Source organism: Nothobranchius furzeri, chromosome 8 (assembly GCF_043380555.1).
Source record: "Nothobranchius furzeri strain GRZ-AD chromosome 8, NfurGRZ-RIMD1, whole genome shotgun sequence".
Classification (NCBI taxonomy): domain Eukaryota; kingdom Metazoa; phylum Chordata; class Actinopteri; order Cyprinodontiformes; family Nothobranchiidae; genus Nothobranchius; species Nothobranchius furzeri.
The window spans coordinates 54,701,859-54,723,599 of record NC_091748.1 but is presented as its reverse complement, the minus strand read 5'-3'; the positions used below and the strand labels follow the sequence as shown (position 1 = coordinate 54,723,599).

Sequence of the window (21,741 nt, the reverse complement as noted above, 5' to 3'; positions counted from 1 at the left end):
TGTTGTGTCTAGTATAAGTGAATGTCTTGTGAGCCAATATCTGTGGGAAGAAAGCTCTGGTGCTTCGGATTCAGGAAGTACAAGTTAGCCGGAGGAAAGGGAAGCAGAACACCACAGGATTTGGAGACTTGGAGTCCTTAGTATTCATGATATTCTGACATCGTGCCTCTGATATGCTAACAGCAACGCAACTCTACCACTGACTGAGTTTGCTTTGCAACATTTATGCTGTATCTTCACAAATTTCACAAGTCTGAAGGAGTTCTGTCATGCTGTGGAGCTGCTAATGCTAATGGTTAGCTTTTACCAGCCAAGACAAGCTCTGCTCTCTCCTGGATGCAAAAATCAACAACAGCCTTCTGTGGTCGCGAGTTTTAGCCACTATTGCAAAACAATGCCGTCAATTTGTCACAACGCCGTGGCGGCCCTGCAGCACTCCAGTTTGCTTTTTCTATTGATTTTGTTCAAAAAGCAAAAATTATGGCCCGTGTTTACTTTAGTTTTCAATAAAATTACAGGCCGGAGCTTGGCATTTACTCCATACACTATCAGGACACCTACCTCTGTCGCGCCAAGGCGCAATCGCCGTTTAGAAGTCAATTATTGCAATATTACTACCAAGGCAATTGGAATGAATGCCGCAAAATTTTGCTAACGGGGGCTAAGGGCTAATGTCAGTCAATGAATGTTACTTTTCAGAGTGATGTAGATCTGAGTGTCTTTTCTAATCTGAGCGTTTCACCATCTATTTTTTTAATCCATGGCTAATGCAGGGAATAACGGTAGAAGACTATTTTTACGTTTGCCTTGCATGTTAAACTCAGAGTGACTGATCATATTTAAAACAATTATGAGTAAAAAACGGTTTCTCTGAGAAGAGGTAAGAGTTTACTCCTTCACGTCTGAAACCACAGTTTTCAACCAGAACGGTAGAAAGCTCCCTTTGGGTTGGCAGTAAGACTTGCCACAAGCTGAGGAGTTCAAGCACCTCATTGTTTTTTTTTTTTTTTTTTTTTTTTTTTTTTGCAAACGAGAAAGATGCTCTGGTCTGCCATTACAAAGAAGGCATGAGCTTTGTCTATGTCCACTCTCTGTTCATACCAGTATCTATGCTCATCAGAGTTATACCATAAAAGAATAATCTGAATAGTCGCTGAAATTAGGTCAGGCTCAGCCATAGAGATAGGACGAAGTGCTTCATCAGAGTAAAGCTTTTGCTCCTCCACAACGACACAAGTAAGCTGAGGTATAGTTCTAGCATCTCATTAGGATTCCTTCTGGTCACGTTCCTTTAGAGGCTTTTGGACACATTCCAATGGGAGGAGAGTATGTGAGAGATCTGAATATGGTCAAGGGATTATATATCCTTTCTGACCTGGGATCACCTTGGAATCCCTCAGGAGGAGCTGGAGAGTGTGTAGCTGAGAAAAGGGATGTCTGGGTTTCCCTCTTGGATCTACAGTTTTACCTCCTCTTGGATAATCAGTAAAAAGGTGCTCAAAGTACTCATATCCATGCATACACAGACCCACCTGCAGGTCTTTGTTGAGGATACGTCCCATCGCAGGGAAGGAACCATCGTCTCTCTGATGTCTGATAAGCCAAGACTTGGCTGCACAAAGTTCTTCAGGGTCGATGAAGATGAAAGCCCGAGACTGAGCAAAGGACTTCAGTACAAACGCTGTCAACCTAAAGGAAAGACAAATGGAGGAGGAGAAGTGTGTAAACGACAGCAAAGGAGAAAGCTAATCTGTCACTTTACACAAGACCTTTTTGATAATATTTTGTTAGATGTGGTGGAATTATTCATCAAGTCACACATATGTCCAGCATGTCATCAGGGGACTGGTATGTTTGGATGATCTGATGAAATAAAGAAAGGAATGAGGAGGGGAACAGATGGGTGCGGCACAGTTTGATCAGTACAACAGGATGCGGCAGCTGCGCTCTTGAGAATGTGAAACTGCACATGGGCCGATCAAGTGCACATTTGGTGGTGAGTCAAAGATTCCCCCCGAAGCATTCCTCAACGTTTGCAAGCACGCATCCCAGGAATAAGTGTTTGTGAATTTGGCTGTCCTTGGGAGAGCAACAGAAAGTTTATGAGCCAGGGATTTTTAATGGTTCGGGATAGGGGAGCAATGGAGAAAGGCCCGGGTAAGCCCTGGGTGAGCCCTGGGCTGAGCTAATAAACATACACTCTTCCATAAACAGCGGACCTCCCGGTCGTGGCTGAGAGCTGCTGTCTTTGGCTAGTAACTGCTCGGTGACAGCTCCCCTGAGCACAAGTGACTTATTGGATGAGGTAAGTTGTTTACCAAGAAAAAGAAAGAAAAATTAGATGGAAACGAAGGAGTACGCAGACAGAACACACTTTAATTTCTCCTTACAGTTTATAAGTGAGATCATAATCCCCCCCCCCCCCCCCCAAAAAAAAACGTAAGGAGCACCATGGGGATGGGGGGTTGGGGGTGCTGCTCTCATCAAACAAAACATTAAATATTACTGGACTGGACCCTGGATTATTCATTTCCTGAGACAGGGAAGGAAGGAAGGAAGGAAGAAAGAAAGGGAGGAAGGAAGGAAGGAAGGAAGGATGAGAAAGGCTCAGCCCCCCCCCCCCCCCCCCCCCCCCCCCGTTATTTCTAAATCCCACCTTTTAAAGTAAGCTTTCTATTCACTATTCCACATTTCCAACAGCACTAGAGAAAGCTTCAAAGCACTATGAATAAATACACAAACACATTATTTTGAAAACAAAAGTCTAAGTTGATGGTTGAAAGAGACGTGGGGCATGCGTCTACATGCCCTGTTCCTCCTCATATAATGAGTCCGGATCCCTCCTCTCCTGGAATGTAAACACTAAGGCCCAGTCTCTTCGAGTTGATAGTGGAGAGTTAAATCTCCACGTTGTGAAGAAATGATCTCTTTCTTATTTAGTCTGCACTTTAAATAATGCCTGGAACCCAAAAATGGATTTTTGTTTGCAAAAGGAACATGTTCCCTTTCAGTCGATTCACTCAGTACAACGAAGGCACCATGGGACATCACGCCCTCGTGTGACCCAAGCCCCCACAATGCGGCTCAAAAATTGAGCCCAACCCGGAAGTACCAAAAAGTGCAGTTCCACCCTCATCCACTAGGGGCTGGTGTCAGAAACGAGCAAATCCTCATTGACTCCCATGTTAAAAATACCAATTTCACAGCAGAAATAAACATGTTTACAGCCTGGTACCAAACATGTTTTTGGTTTAAATGATCTAGTTTACACTCATGACAACTCTGAGGGGGGTGAATTTTTTTCTCACTCTTCTGTTTAAGTGTATTAAAAGCCTAAAATTCTGTATAATTAATGAGCATCAGACCCACGTGACCACAGAGCTAGCTCCGTGGAAAGGCTTCAGTAGAGCCTCGGTCTGGCTTGGAAACTGCTCCGGCATTTTGAGTCTCTGTGTTTGTGAATTCTTTTTGGATATTTTTTGTGCAATTGTTGGACAAAATGACTTGCTGTGGCATTAATTGCACTAATAGAGCGTCCAAGGAGTCTCCACTTCATTTTTTTCGGTAAGTAAAATTATATTTATGTATTTTAGGTCACTGCCGAGCTGAGCTTAGATTTTAACATGTACTGTTTAACCATGAAATTTAAATGTAATAGGGTAAACCCCCGTGCATTTAACATATTGCTGCACTTTAGAAAATGGGTTGAAATATAACATGTTGGTGGAGCTGGGTTCCGACTATCGGCTTGTGGAGCTCTCGGGAGACCAATGTTTTCCACCCGTTTCTCCCCTCCCCGCAGCTCGGCGCATCTCTGTCTGATCATGGCTTCTGTTTGCTGCGCGGGCTGCCGGCCGGCTTGTGGTTCTCCCCTCCCCGCAGCTCGGCGCATCTCTGTCTGATTGCGGCTTCTGTCTGCTGTGCAGGCTGCCGGCTTTCAGCAGCTTTCGGGAGACCTCTGTGTTCCACCCGGTTTTACCCAGCGGTCAGCCCAGCGTATCTCTGACTCAGAAGCTCTGGTGTTGTGCACAGTTAACTCCGGTTGTAGCTAGGTTGCTACCTCCGTTAGCTTAGCTCCCACCTCCGCGTTAGCTATGGGTTAGCTTCAGGTTAGCTTGTAGCTAGTTCGGCCGGGTGTCGTCAGTTGATCCCAGCCTTACAGCCACACCCTCAGCTCCACCTCTCTTCCCTTTTGTGGAATTGTCTGGGCTTGACGGAACCTGTGACACGATCAAAATGGAGGTGGTGGCCACCTCCCATTTTGGCACAAAAACGTGTTATTGGAGCCTATGGAAATGAATTGTCCAGTATATATGTCGATGGTGTGACCTGGCTGAAGACACATCTAATCATACCTGTAAAGGCCAATGAGCGTAACACGGGGGGTGACCCTGCCCTCCACATACCAGCCCCTGTCATCACTGGCATTTCTCAGTTCTTATGCTCTTCACCACGCTGATAACATGTAAGTACAAATAAATGATTGTTAGTTATGCTATTGAAAATTTAGCTTAACTGCTTGCTGATGTGTTGATTCTGCTGCCTTTTAGTCAGTGTTCCCCCACCAAGCGCTACCTTTTCATGGCTCTTTTAGCTTTTTGCCAAACACTGCGAAGACACTGTGAGCTTGCAGCAGGACTCCATGCTCACCGAGTCGGCTCCTGCGGCTTTGCACAGTTCCGGTGCGAGCGGCCTTGTGATCGAGTTCCCCGCTGCTGGCCGGGAAGATCACGTGGAGGTGACAGACAGGTTGACTGAATCCAACCTGGAGACTTCCCAGTTCTCTCCTCTGGAGGAGGAAGAGGAGGATGTGCTGGACATTTATGTCAACAGTCACGACCTGCCGTAGGATGAGGAAACTCTTTTTGGTGGATCGTGTTACTGTTAACAATGCTTCAAATTCTGAACGTCGGGAGGACACTTTATTTCTTCTGCTTTGCAGACATGTGGCCCAAATGAGGTTCAGTTTTGTTGGTGCCGCTCAGATCACCAGATTGCAGTGTTTCGCAATCACATGACCCACTTCCAACCGGGAGCCAAAATAACACACTTCACAGCTTTACAGCTGTTGGGCATGATGGCTTCCACTATAGCCATGGGGCCTCTCTGTTGGTTAAAGTGGGGTGCAGCACTATCAGTACGCTCTCACCATCTCTGTCCCACACATCATCTTCACTGGAAGTTGACCATCTCCAGGGCCTGCATAGTGGCTCTTCTCCCATGGTGAGAACTAGGTTGCTCCACCAGGGTTCTCCAAATGATAGGGTGTCCAAGTGTCTGGTGATGACCACAGACGCTTCCCTGAAAGGCTGGGGGCTCTGTGTAGATTTATGGCAGTGAGGGACATATGGTCACTGACCCAATTGGGGTTCCGTTTAGACTATCTAGAACTGTGAACCATGTTTCTGGCCATGAGACTTTGCAGTCATTACCTGAGAGGCCAGTATGTGCTAGTATACACAGACAACACAACTGTAGGGCCCATATAAACAGACAGGCAGGAACACGCTCCCTTCCTCTGCTAAATCCGACCCACACGTTGCTACATTAGTGCAATCAGAATCTCATGTCTTGGAGCAGCTTATGACCCTGGTTGCATGACCCATGGGGTAGACCTGCTCTCCAGGGCAGACCACTGGCAAGCTTCACCTACTTGTGGTGTCCCAGATCTGGACACGGTTTGGCAGGGCGGGGGTGGATCTGTTTGCATCACTTGCAAACACACACTGTCATCTGTTCTTCTCCTTGAAGGACCAGACTGCTTCAATGGGGACAAATGCTTTGGTGCACCCTAGGCCCAATGTTCTCCTCTACGCCTTTCCTCCAGTACTGGAGAGAATGCAACAGATGAGTATGTATCTGATTTTGATGGCTCCTCGGAGGCTCACAAAATCTTGGTATCCAGAAGTGAATGATCTGATGGTGCCCAATGGCTCTATGACCATAGAGCTTTCGGCTTTTCAATTGTCCTCCTTTTGCCTCTGAGGAGCAGAGGAAGTTACATTGTCTGTGCCCGGTTCATGCTCTACAGGCTTATGTGGACAGATTCCAACTGTCAGACCAGCTGTTTGTGTGTTTCGCCAAACCCTCCAAGAGTAAAGCTTTGTTGAGCCAAAGACATTCTTATTGGACCGTAGAGGCAGTTTCCCTGTGTTACAGTGCTAATGGCTCTAAGCTGCAAGTGGTCAGAGCGCACTCTACTAAAGGTGTGGCGACTTTAGGGGCGCTGTTTTTAGGGCGTTTCAGTTGGTTACATTTTCTCAGCTGCTAGTTGGGTTGCACCCCACACTTTTGTGAGGTTTTATCGTACGGATTTCATGGACCCTTCTGTGGCTCCTGAGGTTCTTTCAGCTGGGTCTGAGTTGCCATCTTAGATTACTTAGCTGCTCATGTGGCGTTTTTATATGTCCCATAGTACCTTCTTTGTACCGAGCTGGACATAGCATGGAGTCTGCACTGTTGATGGTGTTAAATGATATCTTTGTAGCTATGGATCAGGGTGCAGCTGAGGTGCTGTTGTTATTGGACCTAACAGTAGCCTTTGACACTGTTAGCCATGACATTCTGCTGGATCGTCTGGATCTTGAATGGCTGTGAACTTACCTCTTGGGTAGGAGGTTTTGTGTCATGGTGGGCAATACTGTGTCACCTTGGGAAGATTTGCGGTGGGGGTACCATAAGGTTCTGTCCAGGGGCCACTCCTCTTTGTTCTTTATTTACCTCTCTTGGGGGCTCTCCTGCGCAGTCATGGTGTTAAGTTTCATCTGTATGCAGATGACAGCCAGATTTATTTTCCCGTGTTTCCAGGGGAGAGGGGCTCTGTTTCTAATCTTCTGGTATTTTTGGATGTTGTTAAGTCCTGGCTCACAGCTAATGTTAAGCTGTTAAGCTCCATGTGAATGAGAGCAAAACTGAGCTTTTTACATTTCTCTCGTTTAGTAAAGTTGGTGTGAGCTCTGCTCCCAATTTAAATGTTCTCTCTCTCTACCAGAAATATTTTGTCACCAGCCTGGGGGTGAGGCTGGATGCAGAACTCAAATTGGAAGCTCACATCAATATGGTTGTACGAGCTTGCTTCTTTAACCTGTGACAGCTAACCAAAATCAAGCCCATGCTGTTTCGAGTGCATATGGAGTCTGTGCTCTATGCATTAGTTTTATTCAGGCTTGACTATTGTAATGCTTTATATCAGGTGTGGGGAACCCTGGTCCTCGGGGGCCGGTATCCTGCATGTCTTTGCTCCAACACTTCTGATTCAGTGGTTGGTTCACCTGTTCAGCAGCTCATCAGGCTCTGCAGAAACCTGTTAATCACCTGCTGATTGAAATCAGGTGTGTTGGAGCAGAGTTGAAACTAAAATATGCTGGATAGTGGCCCTGGATGGACCAGGGTTCCCCACCCCTGCTATATATGTTGGGCTAAGTCAGGCAGCACTGAGAAATCTAAAGTTGGTTCAGAAAGTAGCCAGATTTCTGACAGGGACGAAGAAGTCGGCAAACACTCCTGTGCTGGACTCATTACATTGGCTCCCTATAGATTTTCGGGCAAAGCTTAAAGTTCTGTGCTACGTCTTCCGGTCTCTTTATAGTGGTGCACTACCATACTTGGCAGCACTATTAAAAAGACATACCTCATCACAAACTACGCTTGTCTGACCTGGAGTTACTGACTGTCCCACAGACACTGTACAGATCAGAGGTGATTGGGCTTTCTGGGTCTTGGATCCTTCTCTCTGGAACGAGCTTCCACTCAATATTAAACTGCAGGTCTTCAAGAGTGGTTTGAAGACAAGTTTTTATCGTTTGGCTTTTATGTGACCTGGTTTTTTGATTCATGCTACTTTTACATTTTGTATGTTGCTTTTATGTCTGTATGTTGCTTTTACCTCCTTTTAATTGCTCTCTATGTTTTTAGTGTATTTCATGTTCAGCGCCTTGGGCTCCATTAAAGGCTGTGGAAGGCACTGTATCAATAAAGAAAGCTTGATTTTGTGAATCGACTGATAGGGGACATTAGGTAATGCAAATAACCACTGTTCCCTGAAGGAGAGGAATGAGGTACAACGCAGGGCTGTCCCCCTCATAGCCTAGCTCGGTGAAGTGTGGCTATCGAACTGAGAAATGGCAGTGACATTGGGGGCTTGAAGGTGGAGGGCGGGGCCACTCCCCAGCATCACATTCAAATGCCTTTACATAGATGTGTCTTCAGCCAGGCCACACGATGGTGTGATGTCCCATAGTACCTTCGTTGTACCTTGTTCCTCTCCTTCAGGAAACTCTGGTTATATTTCCTGTCCAGACTTCCTGAATAACAGGCAGAAATGGTTGGATTTTTATCTACAGGAGGTCTCAAAAACTGAGCCAGAATGTGACCGTGATTTCAGAGACTGCTTATTTAACCCCCGCCTCTACCGGAGTGGTCTTTAAACTAAATTGCTTCTTCAAACCGGCGCCGTTCAAAAATTAAATTCACTCAGTGGATAGGCCAAAGCTGTGTACAACCAAAATGCTAACCGCTAGCTGAAGTTTGGTGCGTGAGCATTAGGGATGGACTGGGAAAATAATGGGAAAATGGCCTGTATTTGATATAGCGCCTTCTAGAGTCCTGGAACCCCTCAAGGCGCTTTACAACACAATCAGTCATTCACCCATTCACACCCTGATGGTGATGAGCTACAATGTAGCCACAGCTGCCCTGGGGCGCACTGACATAGGCGAGGCTGCCGAGAACTGGTGCCACCAGTCCCTCCGACCACCAACAGCAGGCAACGTGGGTTAAGTGTCTTGCCCAAGGACACAATGACAGCGACAGACTGAGCGGGGCTCGAACCTGCAACCTTCCGATGACAGGGCGAGCACTTAACTCCTGTGCCACCGTCGCCCCCATCCCATCCATCTTTTCTCCTTCTGTGTTGTGTGTGGGTGACTATGTATGTGTGTGCATGCTTTAACAGCTCAATAACAGCATATCCATTGGAGAACGGTGGTGGTGTTGCATTCGGTGTGGTTCTGCTTCAAACGCTTCATGTTACATAGGGCCACTACTGACCTGGCTGGGGTTGTAAGCCAGGTGCATTCTGGGTATTGTGTTATATGTGTTTCGTTCTGCTAGTTCCTAAGTGTTGATTTGCGTGTTGTGTGAGTGTTATGTTAATGTAAGTCACAGGGAAGGTGATGTGTGTTCTGTGGAGCGGGTTGAATTAGCATGGTTAACTGACACCGTGACTCTGTGTGGTAGGAGCGTGATAGAGGATCGGTGTCTGTGGCGTTACAAAGCATTGAAGAAAAAGCCTAATAAAGGTCTGTGTCTCCCTCACGTCTCCCTCACGTCGGCGTCGGCTAGCCAGCTCTTCCCTGCTCTGTTCAGCTGGTGGTCTCTGTCCAAACCGTCTGCCGAGCGCCGTAGTCAGAGCCCGGATGTCGCGCTGCTCCTCTAGGGGCAGGTCCAGCAGAACCTGGAGTGCTGGCCCCTCCAGTGCGAGCGCCAGGTGGGTGGCAGTCTCTTCTTGACCCCACCCGTTGTGAGTGGCAGCCAGCGTGACTTGGGCCAGGTACGGCTCTAGCTGTGTTGCCCCGGTGTAATGCTGCAGTTTAGCAACCGTCCTGCCAGGAAGCTAAGGCGCAACCCCAGGAATCTCTTCCTGCCGCAGGGGGTGTCTGTTCCGGGGTGCACTGTGGCCCTCTGGCCGCCCCAGCTCCGGGTCTTCTTTGCTGGGTCTCGGCAGCCATGTTTCCCAGAATCGAGTAGTTGTCCCGGATTACATGCTCTATTTCGCCTATGGTCGGCTCCATAGTGTCTGCTAGACACTCAGCGATCCCAGTTCTGACACAAATTGTAGCAATCCCGAGTGTCTCAGCGGCAGGTTTATAGTCCCCAAATCAACCAGCAGGAGGCAGTAGAGGTTCACACAGAGAAACACGAGAAACTCCAACATCATTGTGAAGTTTGCGGATGACACCACAGTGGTAGGTCTCATCACCAACGACGATGAGATGGCCTACAGGGAGGAGATCAGCGCCCTGACCCACTGGTGTCAGGACAACCGTCTCACCCTCAACATCACAAAGACAAAGGAGATGATAATGGACTTCCGGAGGAGCGGAGGAATACACACCCCCATCACCATCAACGGCGACGCTGTGAAGAGGGTGAGCAGCTTCCGTTTCCTTGGAGTTCATCTGGCTGAGGATCTTACGTGGTCAGTGCACACGAACAATACAGTGAAGAAGGCACAGCAGCGCCTCTTCTTTCTCAGGAGACTGAAAAGATTTGGCATGAGCCACCGCATCCTCAGGACCTTCTATCGCTGTGCCATTGAGAGCATCCTCACTGGATGCATCTCCACCTGGTATGGCAACAGCACCGCTTACAACCGCAAAGCTCTCCAGAGAGTAGTGCGGTGTGCAGAAAGGATTATTGGAGGTGACCTTCCCTCCCTCCAAGACATCTACAGGAAGCGGTGCCTGAGGAAAGCGGGGAGGATCATCAAGGACTCAAGTCACCCCAGCCAAAAACTGTTCAGACTACTTCCATCAGGAAGGAGGTTCTGCAGCATCCGGTCCAGAACCAGCAGACTGAGAGACAGCTTTTTCCATCAGGCCATCAGACTGCTGAACACGGCGCAGACACCTCACCCTCACTACTGAAACTCCAACATTACACACTCCATACTGTACATTAATGCCACTGTTTTGCACATACCAACCACTGTACATTTTATATCTCTTATCTTATAGTTTACTTTATTCATTTGTAAAACACGTATATACACACTCTACACACACTCACATGCACACACGTAGAAAAACAAAATACTAGCACACACATTTAGTAATGTATATATCTTACATTCTATACATATTATTACTTAGATTAGCCATTTTTATATTTTGTTTGTTTTTACGTTACTGTATTTTTGCACAAATCTGTTGCAGTGAAGCTTGCACACAAGAATTTCACTCGCATGTACTGTACCAGTGTACCTGCACATGTGACGTGACAATAAAAGTGATTTGATTTGATTTGATAAGCTTTCCTGGGAATCTAGGATTACATATATTATATAAAATATTGTTTTCTTTCTTTCTTATGTTGAAAATGGGTAAAATTCACATGAGTGGAGACGGGATAACATGTCAAGAAAATAATTCATATTTCAGAGCAAATGATGTCTCCATAGTTCCAATGGTAATATTTTAATCATGTGCTGGCCTATCCTTGCTCTGAAAGAAAAATGAGTATGACACAAAGACTAGGTCTTATTGAACTGACATGCTAACAGCTAGTCTGAGTGAGGCCCTTGTAAGTTGGTTTAGAACTCCAGTCTCAAAAGCCCACTTTTATGAACCTTTATGGTTTTAATTTTAAACAAAAATTTTCATAAAGGGTTATTTATATAAAACTTGTGGTTATTTACAATCACAGAAAGCAGCGGCAGTTAGCTGTAGCATGTCCATTGCAGTCTTTGGATACATGTTGGCAAAAATACTATGATCAATTTTTTTTCAGTATTTTTACAGTGCATTTGCATGAACTACTTTATTTGGGGGGATGTTGTAAGGCTGTTAATAATCCATAAATATTAGAGTCATGCTTACAGTTAGCTTGTTACTCTGGTTAGAATTAAACTGCATTTCTTCAAACTGAAGTTGTTCCAAGAGCTATAATAAATTAACGTTTACATCTTTTCCACAAAATCTTACTTGAAAAAAATCTGAACTTATACTTTAAAATAGCTGTGTCTCTTGCAAAATGTGGGATATCTAACCTGACGACCATTAGGCGAACCAGGGAAATTGGAAAAGAATCCAGCAACCATTTAACAAAAAGACAAAAATCCCCTAAATAAATATGAAGACTTTTTAATGTTGGGCTAGATTTAAAATACTTTAACAATGTGACAAAGCTAAGAAAATGTTTATTATTGTTTTAAGACTTAAGGAAGAAAAGCATGTATATTTTATGACTTAAAAACTGCAACATGTGTCTCTCCTTACTTCCGTTTTTGAACAATCCTTGTTGGTGTTAACAGCCTTGCTGTGAAAAATGGCAAAAACAGAACACCTAATCCTTACCGCTAGCTGTTATACATTTAAAATTATTAGACCCCATCAGTTCCCTCATTCATGTTTTACACGCTGGGAAACAATAACGGGCATTACATCTGCTGTTAAGATGGCAATTAAAGCAATGCTGCTCCACTCATGAACCCTGGAACTAAAACTAAGCCCTGGCTTGTTTTGGATGCAAATGTGTCGTTGATTGATTCATAAAGTGTCTGGTGCAGGTTTACCAAGGGCTCACTGTTTGTTTTATGCTCACAACCCACACTTGTTGCCCTGAGCAACAAATAAAACACCAAAAACTGCAGCTTGTTACATCCTCATATCCTGTAGTAGTCATCAAGAAGACTTCAAGCTTCCCATGACAGTTTAATGTTACCAATTACAACATGGTAGTGAGTCATTAGGAGGCATGCTCCACTTGTATTTTCCAAAATATGTCATAAAATGGCACCAGGCTACATATAATTCCGTCTCCAACGTAGCATTTAGTGTTTGTTTGCGGGGTCAAAAGCTGTGTGGGTAAATTGTGTAGCTGGGATTTGAACCCAAAAAAAACTGTGAATAAATCCTGACAGCTTTACCTGCCTCCGGGACCCAATCACGCAGTCTGTTTACGATCCTCTACTGTTTATATAACCTGCTGTTTCACAGCGTTAGCTCAAGTTAAGATCATGATATCCACCTCAACTCGTAAATCAACTGGAGGAATGCACATTGTGTAAAAGGGCTGTTAAATTACAGCAGCAGAGGAGCTCCCTGCTGCGAGAGAGGGTTTCTGTGTTACAGTTTTTGATAAGATTAAGTCTGCTTGCTTGAACACAAAATAAACAGTCTATAGTAAAGCAGCAACAGGAATACATTCATTAACGCCCAGTTAACTCTGTTTATTTGAAGACAAAATACATTCTCTGCTTACGTATATCAGCAAATGCTGCGTGACCAAAACATGTGTTGAACATGGTTTCACTACCTCTATAATAACTCACCACATACTGCCAGAGGAATCCCGTTCCCCAAAAGCGCTATAGGATCCATCCTGTCTCTTGTAGGTCAGTTGCCTCTGATAGCCTGGATGAGAACAGACAGAAGATACTTTGTAGAGGGCAAACTCAGTAATGATAAATGACCCGCACTTGTATAGCGCCTCTCAGAGTAAGGACTCCAAAGCGCTTTACACTACAGTGTATCATTCATCCATTCACACACATTCACACACTGATGATGATGAGCTACGATGTAGCTACAGCTGCCCTGGGGCGCACTGACAGAGGCGAGGCTGCCGAGCACAGGCGCCACATAATAATAATATAATAATAATAAAGGTGTGGGAATCTTTTTTAATTAGTATGTTCGCACTGGTGTCTGGTAGGAAAGAATGCCTTGCAAGCCGTACTCGGGGCAACAAAAGCCAGCCATTGCTTGGATCAGCATGGACAAGTCTGCTGCAGCAGACAGCAGGATTTGGAGTCTTGTTTCCTGACATGTGGACATCTCGCCTCAGACTAGATAACAATTACGCAACTCTAACACAGACTTGCAAAGTGGATGTTTTATCACAAATACAAATAATACAAGCCTGAAGGAGTTTTTCTGTGTGGTGGTGTTGCTAATGCTAACGGTTGGCTTCCACTAGTTGGGGCGTTGTCTGCTGTTTACTCGAAGCTACAACAGCTTTCCCCATCACAAGTGAAGATGTGTGAGTCCACGATTGTTAAGGAACAGTGTGATGTAGATCTGTCAGGCTTTTCAAATCCTACAGTTTCACCGTCTATTTTCTATCAGAAGCTAATGCAGGAGATAGAAGTAGGAGACTATTTTCATGTGTGGCCATGAGTGACTGATTATAATCAGGAAAAATAATTAAAAATGCTTTTTCAGTTCCACACTGTAAAATGGGATTAGAATGCATTGACATGATGTGAACTTAGCGCATATTTTCTAAAAAAGAAAACTATATCAATTTTATTTCAGGTACAAGGAACATGAGGCACTGGCCAAAAACTGACTTGTATTTTACAAATGATGAAAACGTGACAAAAAAAATCCCTTTCATTATTTACTTCTCTTTTGTTGTGTCCTTGGGCAAGACACTTAACCCGCCTTGCCTGCTGGTGGTGGTTGGAGGGACCAGTGGCGCCTGAGCTTGGCAATCTTGCCTCTGTCAGTGCGCCCCAGGGCAGCTGTGGCTACATCATAGCTCATCCCCACCAGTGTGTGAACAGGTGGATAAGTCATTGTGTTGTGAAGCGCCTTGGGCGGTTGTAGAACCCTAAAAAGGCGCTATACAAATACAGGCCATTCTGTGTAACAAGAGGTTATATATATATATATATATATATATATATATATATATATATATATATATATATATATATATATGTATATGTATATATATATATATATATATGTATATATATATATGTATATGTATATATATATATATACATATACATATATATATATATACATATACATATATATATATATATATATACATATATATATATATATATACATATACATATATATATATACATATATATATATATATATACATATATATATATACATATACATATATATATATATATATATATATATATATATATATATATATATATATATATATACATATACATATATATATATATATATATATATATATATATATATATATATATATATATATATATGTATATGTATATATATATATATATATATATATATGAAACCTTATATAATCTTTCCAGTGGCCTGGTGGTATGAGTGTCTGCCCTGGGACTGGGAGATCGGGGTTCAAATCTGGTTGGGTCATACAAAAGACTTTAAAAATGGGACCCAATGCCTCTCTGCTTCACAATCAGGTGTAAGGGGTTGGATTGGGGGGTTAAACTGCCAAATAATTTCCCAAGCGTGGCCACTGCTGCAGCTCACCGCTCCCCACGGGGATGGGTCAAATGTGGAGATGTAATTTCAACAGTGTGTGATGATGACTAATGGGAATTAAAGGCAATGTGTCTACTGTATATAAGATCACTTTTGCAGAATTTAAGTCTTCCTTTGCAGCCAAAATTAGAAACTGACTTAAAAGTGAGGAAAATAATGTAACAAAGAAAAGCAAAATCATTAAAAACTAATTTCAGATGAAAGGGTCAACTCAAAAGGATTAACTCTCGGAATCGGCAAGTACAAATAAAAATACAAACAATATTTTTAGCTTCTTTACCTTGAAGCAGATAGTCGGTTGCTTCATTTTCAACCTCAGAGCTCAGCTGCATGGTTTTCTGCAAATACTTCAGAACAAAGACATTAGGGGCAAAGTGAATCATGTTTTGCTCCCCGCACCCAAAAGGCAGCCTCAGGAGTTTATCCAGGTTATTCAGAGTCGGTCCCATCACATCACCTAATACATAGACACACATCAAAATTTATATATTAATGATTTATATTGTCAGTCGTTTTTTATGAGATCAGTGATTTGTGAATGTAGATGACCACAAACTAGTGTACCAATCATATATGTGGTGGCCTTTTCTGATCCAGGCACCATGTTTTGTGGCACTCCCAGCGTGAAGGCCTCATTGTGGTCGTCATCAGATTCTTCCTTCCTCCAGATCTTAAACTCTCCCACGGAGCCCCACCCTGTTGAAAAGCCAATGTGTTGCACCTGAAAATACAACAAACAAACAACATTTTGAAATAATCAGTAAAAATAAAGTGCTGCAACTTGTCCCTTTACACCAGAAAAGTGTCAAACCTGTCCGTGGAACTGGCCTGCCCATTGTAGGATGAGTGATTCGTTGTTTGGATGTTTACCATGGCCTACCTGCAAGACAAAGAAATGCAGATAGGCTTCAGAGAGAAGAAAACAATTTGTGTCATTGTCACATCAACCTGCAAATATGCAAGACCATCCAGCTAATCCATACTTGGTATCCAATAGAAAAAACAGTGTAATGTGCAAGTTTTCAATCACAGCCTTTGGTGAATTCATGCAAGGGGTGTACCAAAGGCTGCAGAGTGAGCCCTGGGTCAAGGTTGACCAAGTAATCATGTTAATCCTGATCATTCCTGATAAAAGTTGCACCAGTTCTCATGACACACAAACCCTAGTGGCTACAGACTGATTCAGATTAAGATTTCTTTGTATTAAAGCATAAAATCACCAGCCTACCAAGTCAGAATAGTTCAGGGAAACACATTAGGTCCTTCTTGTCTCACCTGTACCACTCCTCCTTTCCAGCTGATCCAGAAACTGCGGAACTCATCCCAGGACAGGATACTGGGTGTGGAGACACTGACCAGAGGATCACCCATTTTGCCCAAAGAAATCCAGGAGCGAGTATTCTGCCTACCACCTAGTACGATTTCTAGCATCTCTGCGCTGTCATGGGGACTAGCAGAAAGGGTAAAATGGGCATCGTTGTGCGTCTTCACAGCCACCTCAAATTGGTCCATCTTGGCTGGTTTCTTAACGTACTGGTACTCATACTTGTTTGGAGTGGAAATGTGGATCCGCTCTAAAAATGGAAACAGAATTTCAAGATGAAGGCACAAATAATATAGTAGTATAGGAATGGTGCAAGGTATACTATAAAAAAAACTATGAAAATGTTAATGTCCCTTTAGCCTCGTGAAAAACTGCAGAGATTAAATCTTAGGAAAATTACAGCACTGACCATTTGGACAGAAGAAAACACTGTATGTGTACTCTCTGGGCAGACCCTCCGGCTGAAAGCAGAGTTTGATGGAGAGAAATTATTTGTTTTTAAAAAGAGCATATGCACAAGTGTGATTTATGAACAATTAAAGACACTTTCAGTCAGTGACAAAAGTACATTTCTTTTATTTTACCTCAACCAAGACAGTTCTGCGGATATAGTCCTGGCCAGTCGCAATCCTTCTTTCGTCCACATAATTTCCTGTCTTTCCTGTCAGGAGTCCATCTGAACAGCAGCTGGGTGCACTATAGGCAGTGGCTCGAGCTGTTAAAGTAGCAAAAAACATAATCAACCCTACAGTCCTGTCAAAACCATCAACACCAGTGCCCTGCCAGTGATTAGATGCCCTACAAGGAAGAAAATCAGACCAAAGAAATAGGCAAATGCACTATTGTCAAATACATACACTAGAGGGGCATGATACTGGGAGGGCTAGAGCCAGCAGGAAACAAAAAATATACAGGGATGATAATAAACTGTGTGTCAGGGATTAGAGCCAGTATGTGAATGGGTGAGCAGAGGAGGAACTGCAATAGAAAAATGAGCTCCTCCACATACTTTACGTCATTGACTGATGATCAGGGTATCTTACATCTACGATGTTGCCTGCTGATAAAAAATGGCCTGCATCAGTGTTGATTTTGTTGACTAAAAATTATCCTTTTTGTTCGCGACAAATTCATTTTTGCAGACTAAAACGAAATGAAAAGGTAAACATACACCTCAATAAAAACTAAATCATGACAAATATTGACAGACATTTTTATTGACGAATAAGAGACAACAACGAAAACTGACAGAAACGAAAATCCAATCAGAGAAGGTCAAAGGTGGAGACTGGAAAAAAGAACAAGCTACCGCTGACATCACACTGATGATTATGGCGGTAAAAGTTATGTCTAAAGGGAGGAAATGTCCGTGGCTGGGAGGAAAAGCAGTAGATGTGATGATCTGAAAAGTATTTGCTTGGTGAGTACATATCCGGGGTTTCCCCTGCTTAGAAACGTGTTTTGATGTTGTTAGCAGCGAGCGGGGACTGGAGAAGGAGTGCTGGAGCTCAGCAAACCAAATCGAACCATGAAGCAGAGCGAAGCGCATCTTGTTGTCTAATCGCTTTTATTCTCGTGGCACTGCTACGGCCTTTATGATCAGCGTTCCGTGTTCTAGCGGTGCATTTGTGAGGGGAAACACTCAGGTGTCCCACCTTGATCAACCAGTCTAATAAAAACTCTGAAAACAATTATTAACTTAGTAACACATTTTATTGTTTTTGTTGGTATGATGTCATTTTATGTCATGTTTACAAATAGTAATGCACATTATACATATTTTTATTTTATTAATATTGAGAGGCCCACTTTTAAACTTTCAGTGTTCATTTTGGTATTTTCCAATAATTATTGTTATAGAAACAATTATAAACATCGAGTCTGACTAATCCAAAGTGTGAAATGTGAATTTTACACATTTCTTTACAATTCCAAGTAGCTGTAGTTAACATTTCCTACAAGTTGAAAATTATTGCATCAGGGGCAGGGGCTTTTCTGGTTGCAGTCTCCCTGGGGTCCCTGTGCTCTGGGGCAGCTCCTGGATCTCTGGGACTTGGAGCTCCCTCCGTCTCCTACACATCTTTGGGGGGCAGATCTGTGGCCCCTCACCATAGGCGTCATTTTAACCGGGGACGCCGGGGACATGTCCCCGGCAAAATTTGTGATTGGCAGCTGTGTCCCCCCCACTTTAAAAAAAGCCTGCTGATGAGGATTTTTGTTTTACCAGCTCAGATCTCATACCAGGGGTCAGCAACCTGTTCCCATCAAAGAGCCATTATTACCCGTTTCCCACAGTAAAGAAAACACTGGGCGCCACAGCGCCCGCAGCGTTGTGGGCGGGGCCTACCCTCAGACAGCAGAGCGCTGCTCACAACCAGGTGACAGCAGCCGGTACCGGTCGCTCGCATGGGCGTCGCACCCGTGGGGGATTCAACACCCACACTTTTCCTTCTGTTTTGCTCACCTCCACACCAGTCTGGTTTCTTTATGTCGCACTCACTCTGTTTGCCTCATCTCCTTCTTCACCTCCCGCTTCTGACAGCCGATGTCGGGTTTCCAGGAGAGCAGGAGAGGGAGGGATGGAAGAGCTCGACTGAATTCATAATTTTACATCTTGACATTAGCTGTACAAAGTCTGAGTTTGATAACGTGAAGAACAACAATTTGCAGAGGTTTATAACAGGCGCGGCGCCAGGTTTTCATTTTTGGATGGGCCACGGTAATTCTGGACGGACCTTAATAAGCAGTGACTTAAGTGAAGCAGGCAGGACATGCTAGAAAATTTCGTTTAAAAAGACGTCATAAATGTGTTCCCCCGTCATTTTAATTTCTAAAATATGAAGTAAAAACTCCCAGTTTAATTTTCATTCATTTGTCATTAATATGTAGTCTACACCCGTGCGTTAAGTGGACCATCTTCCAGTAAAAGCAAAGCATCCAGCCCACCTCTCCAAATGCGTAAAATGTGCATCAGCCGCTAGTTAGGCGCGCCGTGCGCACCGTCAGCCCAGACAGGAGCAGAGCAAATAGAGAAAGAATAGAGGATAATTGTGTCTGGATGTGGATGGAGATTACATTTTACAGCAGCCTGATCATCATTCAAACACTTAAACCATCACCTGGCTTCTAGTCCACGCTGTCAGCATTATTTTAATTGGTGTGTGTGTGTGTGTGTGTGTGTGTGTGTGTGTGTGTGTGTGTGTTTTCCACTTCAAACACTGGTCTAACCAACCAGACCAGCATGTCCAGTAACATATTAATGTTACAATTAAACAGTTTGACTTCATGTAGGTTAGGATCATTTCAGCTGCCGTGGCCCGGCCGCTTCTGCTCCACATAAACTTTGTGCGTGATCAAATGTCTCTACAGGAGCTTTCTGAGCTGAAGAGCTATTCTGCCTCAGACTGGATGTGTCATGCGTCTCCATATTAGAGACGGGAACAAGATTAAAATGTCAGCTCATTCATGCGCATCAGTGTGCGTCGGGGTAATTCTTTCAAAACAACCAACATCCTTGAGTTTATCCGTCAATATGTGTTAAGGTAAGGTGGAGAAACGAGGGCCCGGGCGGGATCCGATCCCCAGACTCCCGGGTGAGAGTCATACGCTCTAACCAGTCAGCCAAAGGGACATCCCCTTGGCCAAGTAGCCAGGGCGCATTATCTATCGGGACACTGTGACAGGACACTCACACTGCCACACCTGATTATGAAACTTTGGCTGCGTAGTGCTTGTTTCTGTCTCCAATGTGGCGACGCATCCAGGAGCCTGTCTGAGGAGAAGCCCAGAATCTGACATCCTCCAGCTCAGGAAGCGCCTATGATTACGCACAAGCGTGACGCGTCAACCCGGTCTCACAGTAAGACCGGGTTGGACCTGTTCAGGTTTACGCAGACAATCTTTACATTTAGAATTGGCATACAGATGTAAAATTAATGCAGTAAAATATAACGCTTTTTATTTAAATATCCATTCATTATTTTACAAGCACATAGAGCCACATCAGATGGAAGAGCCGCATGCGGCTAGAGAGCCTCTGACCCCTGTGCTAGCCTACTTTATTGTCCCCAGCAATTTTTAAACCCCACTCAAGTGTATGGTTATTGTCCCCAGCAATTTTTAAACCCCACTCAAGTGTATGGTTATTGTCCCCAGCAATTCTGAAAACAAACTGACGCCCTTGCCCCTCACACTCTCTATTGGACGCTCCTATAGAGAGAAATCTTACATATATACAAGCGCGTGTACACACACAGGTGCTCACATGGTGCTCTCATAAGTATGGACTTGGGCACGTTCAACACATGTCTTAAGGCTGTGGTTGGCACTAAATGCACTGTGATTTATTCTCGTGTGATTGTTCAGTAAAACAATGTTGGACAGGACACGGTGAAAAAAATAAAATAAAATAAATTATTGCATCAGAGGAAAAATACATGTATGTTAGTCGACTAAAATAAGACTAAAACTAAAACAAATTGGATGATTAAATTGTGAATAAAATAAAAAAAGAATTTTAGTCAAAAGACTAAAACTAAATTAAAATTTCTTGTCAAAATTTACACTGGCCTGTATTTGATATGCCTTCTGACCTAGAACCCCCCAAGGCGCGTAACAACACAAACAGTCATTCACCCATTCACCCACATTGTAGCCACAGCTGCCCTGGGACACACTAACAGGAGCGAGGCTGCCAAGCACAGGCGCCACCGGTCCCTCTGGCCACCACTAGCAGGCAAAGTGGGTGATGTGCCTTGCTCAAGGACACAACAGCAGCATTCTCTGCTGTGAGCCAGGATTGAACCTGCAACCCTCTGATTACTGGACAACCAGCTCTTTTGCCCATTCAAGCATCGTGGCTAGTTCAACTGACTTGGAAACAAACACACTGCCAGATCACAACGATGTAATGTGGTCGGGGAACTTAAGCTGCCTCTCAGGTTCGACAGTCAGCTCTCTACCTGAGCCCAGGATGTCAGTAGAAGCTGATCTGATGAGGCCCCCCTCATTCTGACAAAGGAGATGGTCTCATTGGAGGGTCTGGACTGCTTTACATAACCTGACTTCTACCTTGACGGTTTTGGTGATGGTCTTCATGACTTGGTTGTACTCACACTGTGACAAAACTTCTCTATGGCTACTGAGGATGTGGTCCTGGGTTCGTAGCCTAGAACTATGGAGAACATGCAGTGTTCAGTCAGTGTGCCCCAGGGCAGCTGTGGCTACATCATAGCTCATCCCCACCAGTGTGTGAATGTGTGTGTGTGTGAATGGATGAGTGATACACTGTAGTGTAAAGCGCTTTGGAGTCCTTACTCTGAGAGGCGCTATACAAGTGCGGGTCATTTATCATTTAACATTCAGCTTCTTAAGTATGCTTTCCTTTGTGTGCAAAAATACAATTTA

The 21,741-nt window shown here is 44.0% G+C and overlaps 1 protein-coding gene across 3 annotated transcripts in view; it reads right to left on the bottom strand.

Moving 5' to 3' along the window:
• cpamd8 (C3 and PZP like alpha-2-macroglobulin domain containing 8) overlaps positions 1 to 21,741 on the bottom strand; it is a 60,038-nt gene that overhangs the window by 16,848 nt on the left and 21,449 nt on the right. For all 3 annotated transcript variants that reach the window (XM_015971415.3, XM_070553924.1, XM_054730084.2), the window contains 8 exons: positions 16,920 to 17,050; positions 16,745 to 16,796; positions 16,287 to 16,585; positions 15,823 to 15,891; positions 15,576 to 15,732; positions 15,292 to 15,468; positions 13,052 to 13,133; positions 1,533 to 1,689 (listed from right to left, as the gene is read on the bottom strand). In XM_015971415.3, the coding sequence (XP_015826901.3) occupies positions 1,533 to 1,689; positions 13,052 to 13,133; positions 15,292 to 15,468; positions 15,576 to 15,732; positions 15,823 to 15,891; positions 16,287 to 16,585; positions 16,745 to 16,796; positions 16,920 to 17,050 (1,124 nt within the window). The remainder of the gene's footprint in view (positions 1 to 1,532; positions 1,690 to 13,051; positions 13,134 to 15,291; positions 15,469 to 15,575; positions 15,733 to 15,822; positions 15,892 to 16,286; positions 16,586 to 16,744; positions 16,797 to 16,919; positions 17,051 to 21,741) is intronic.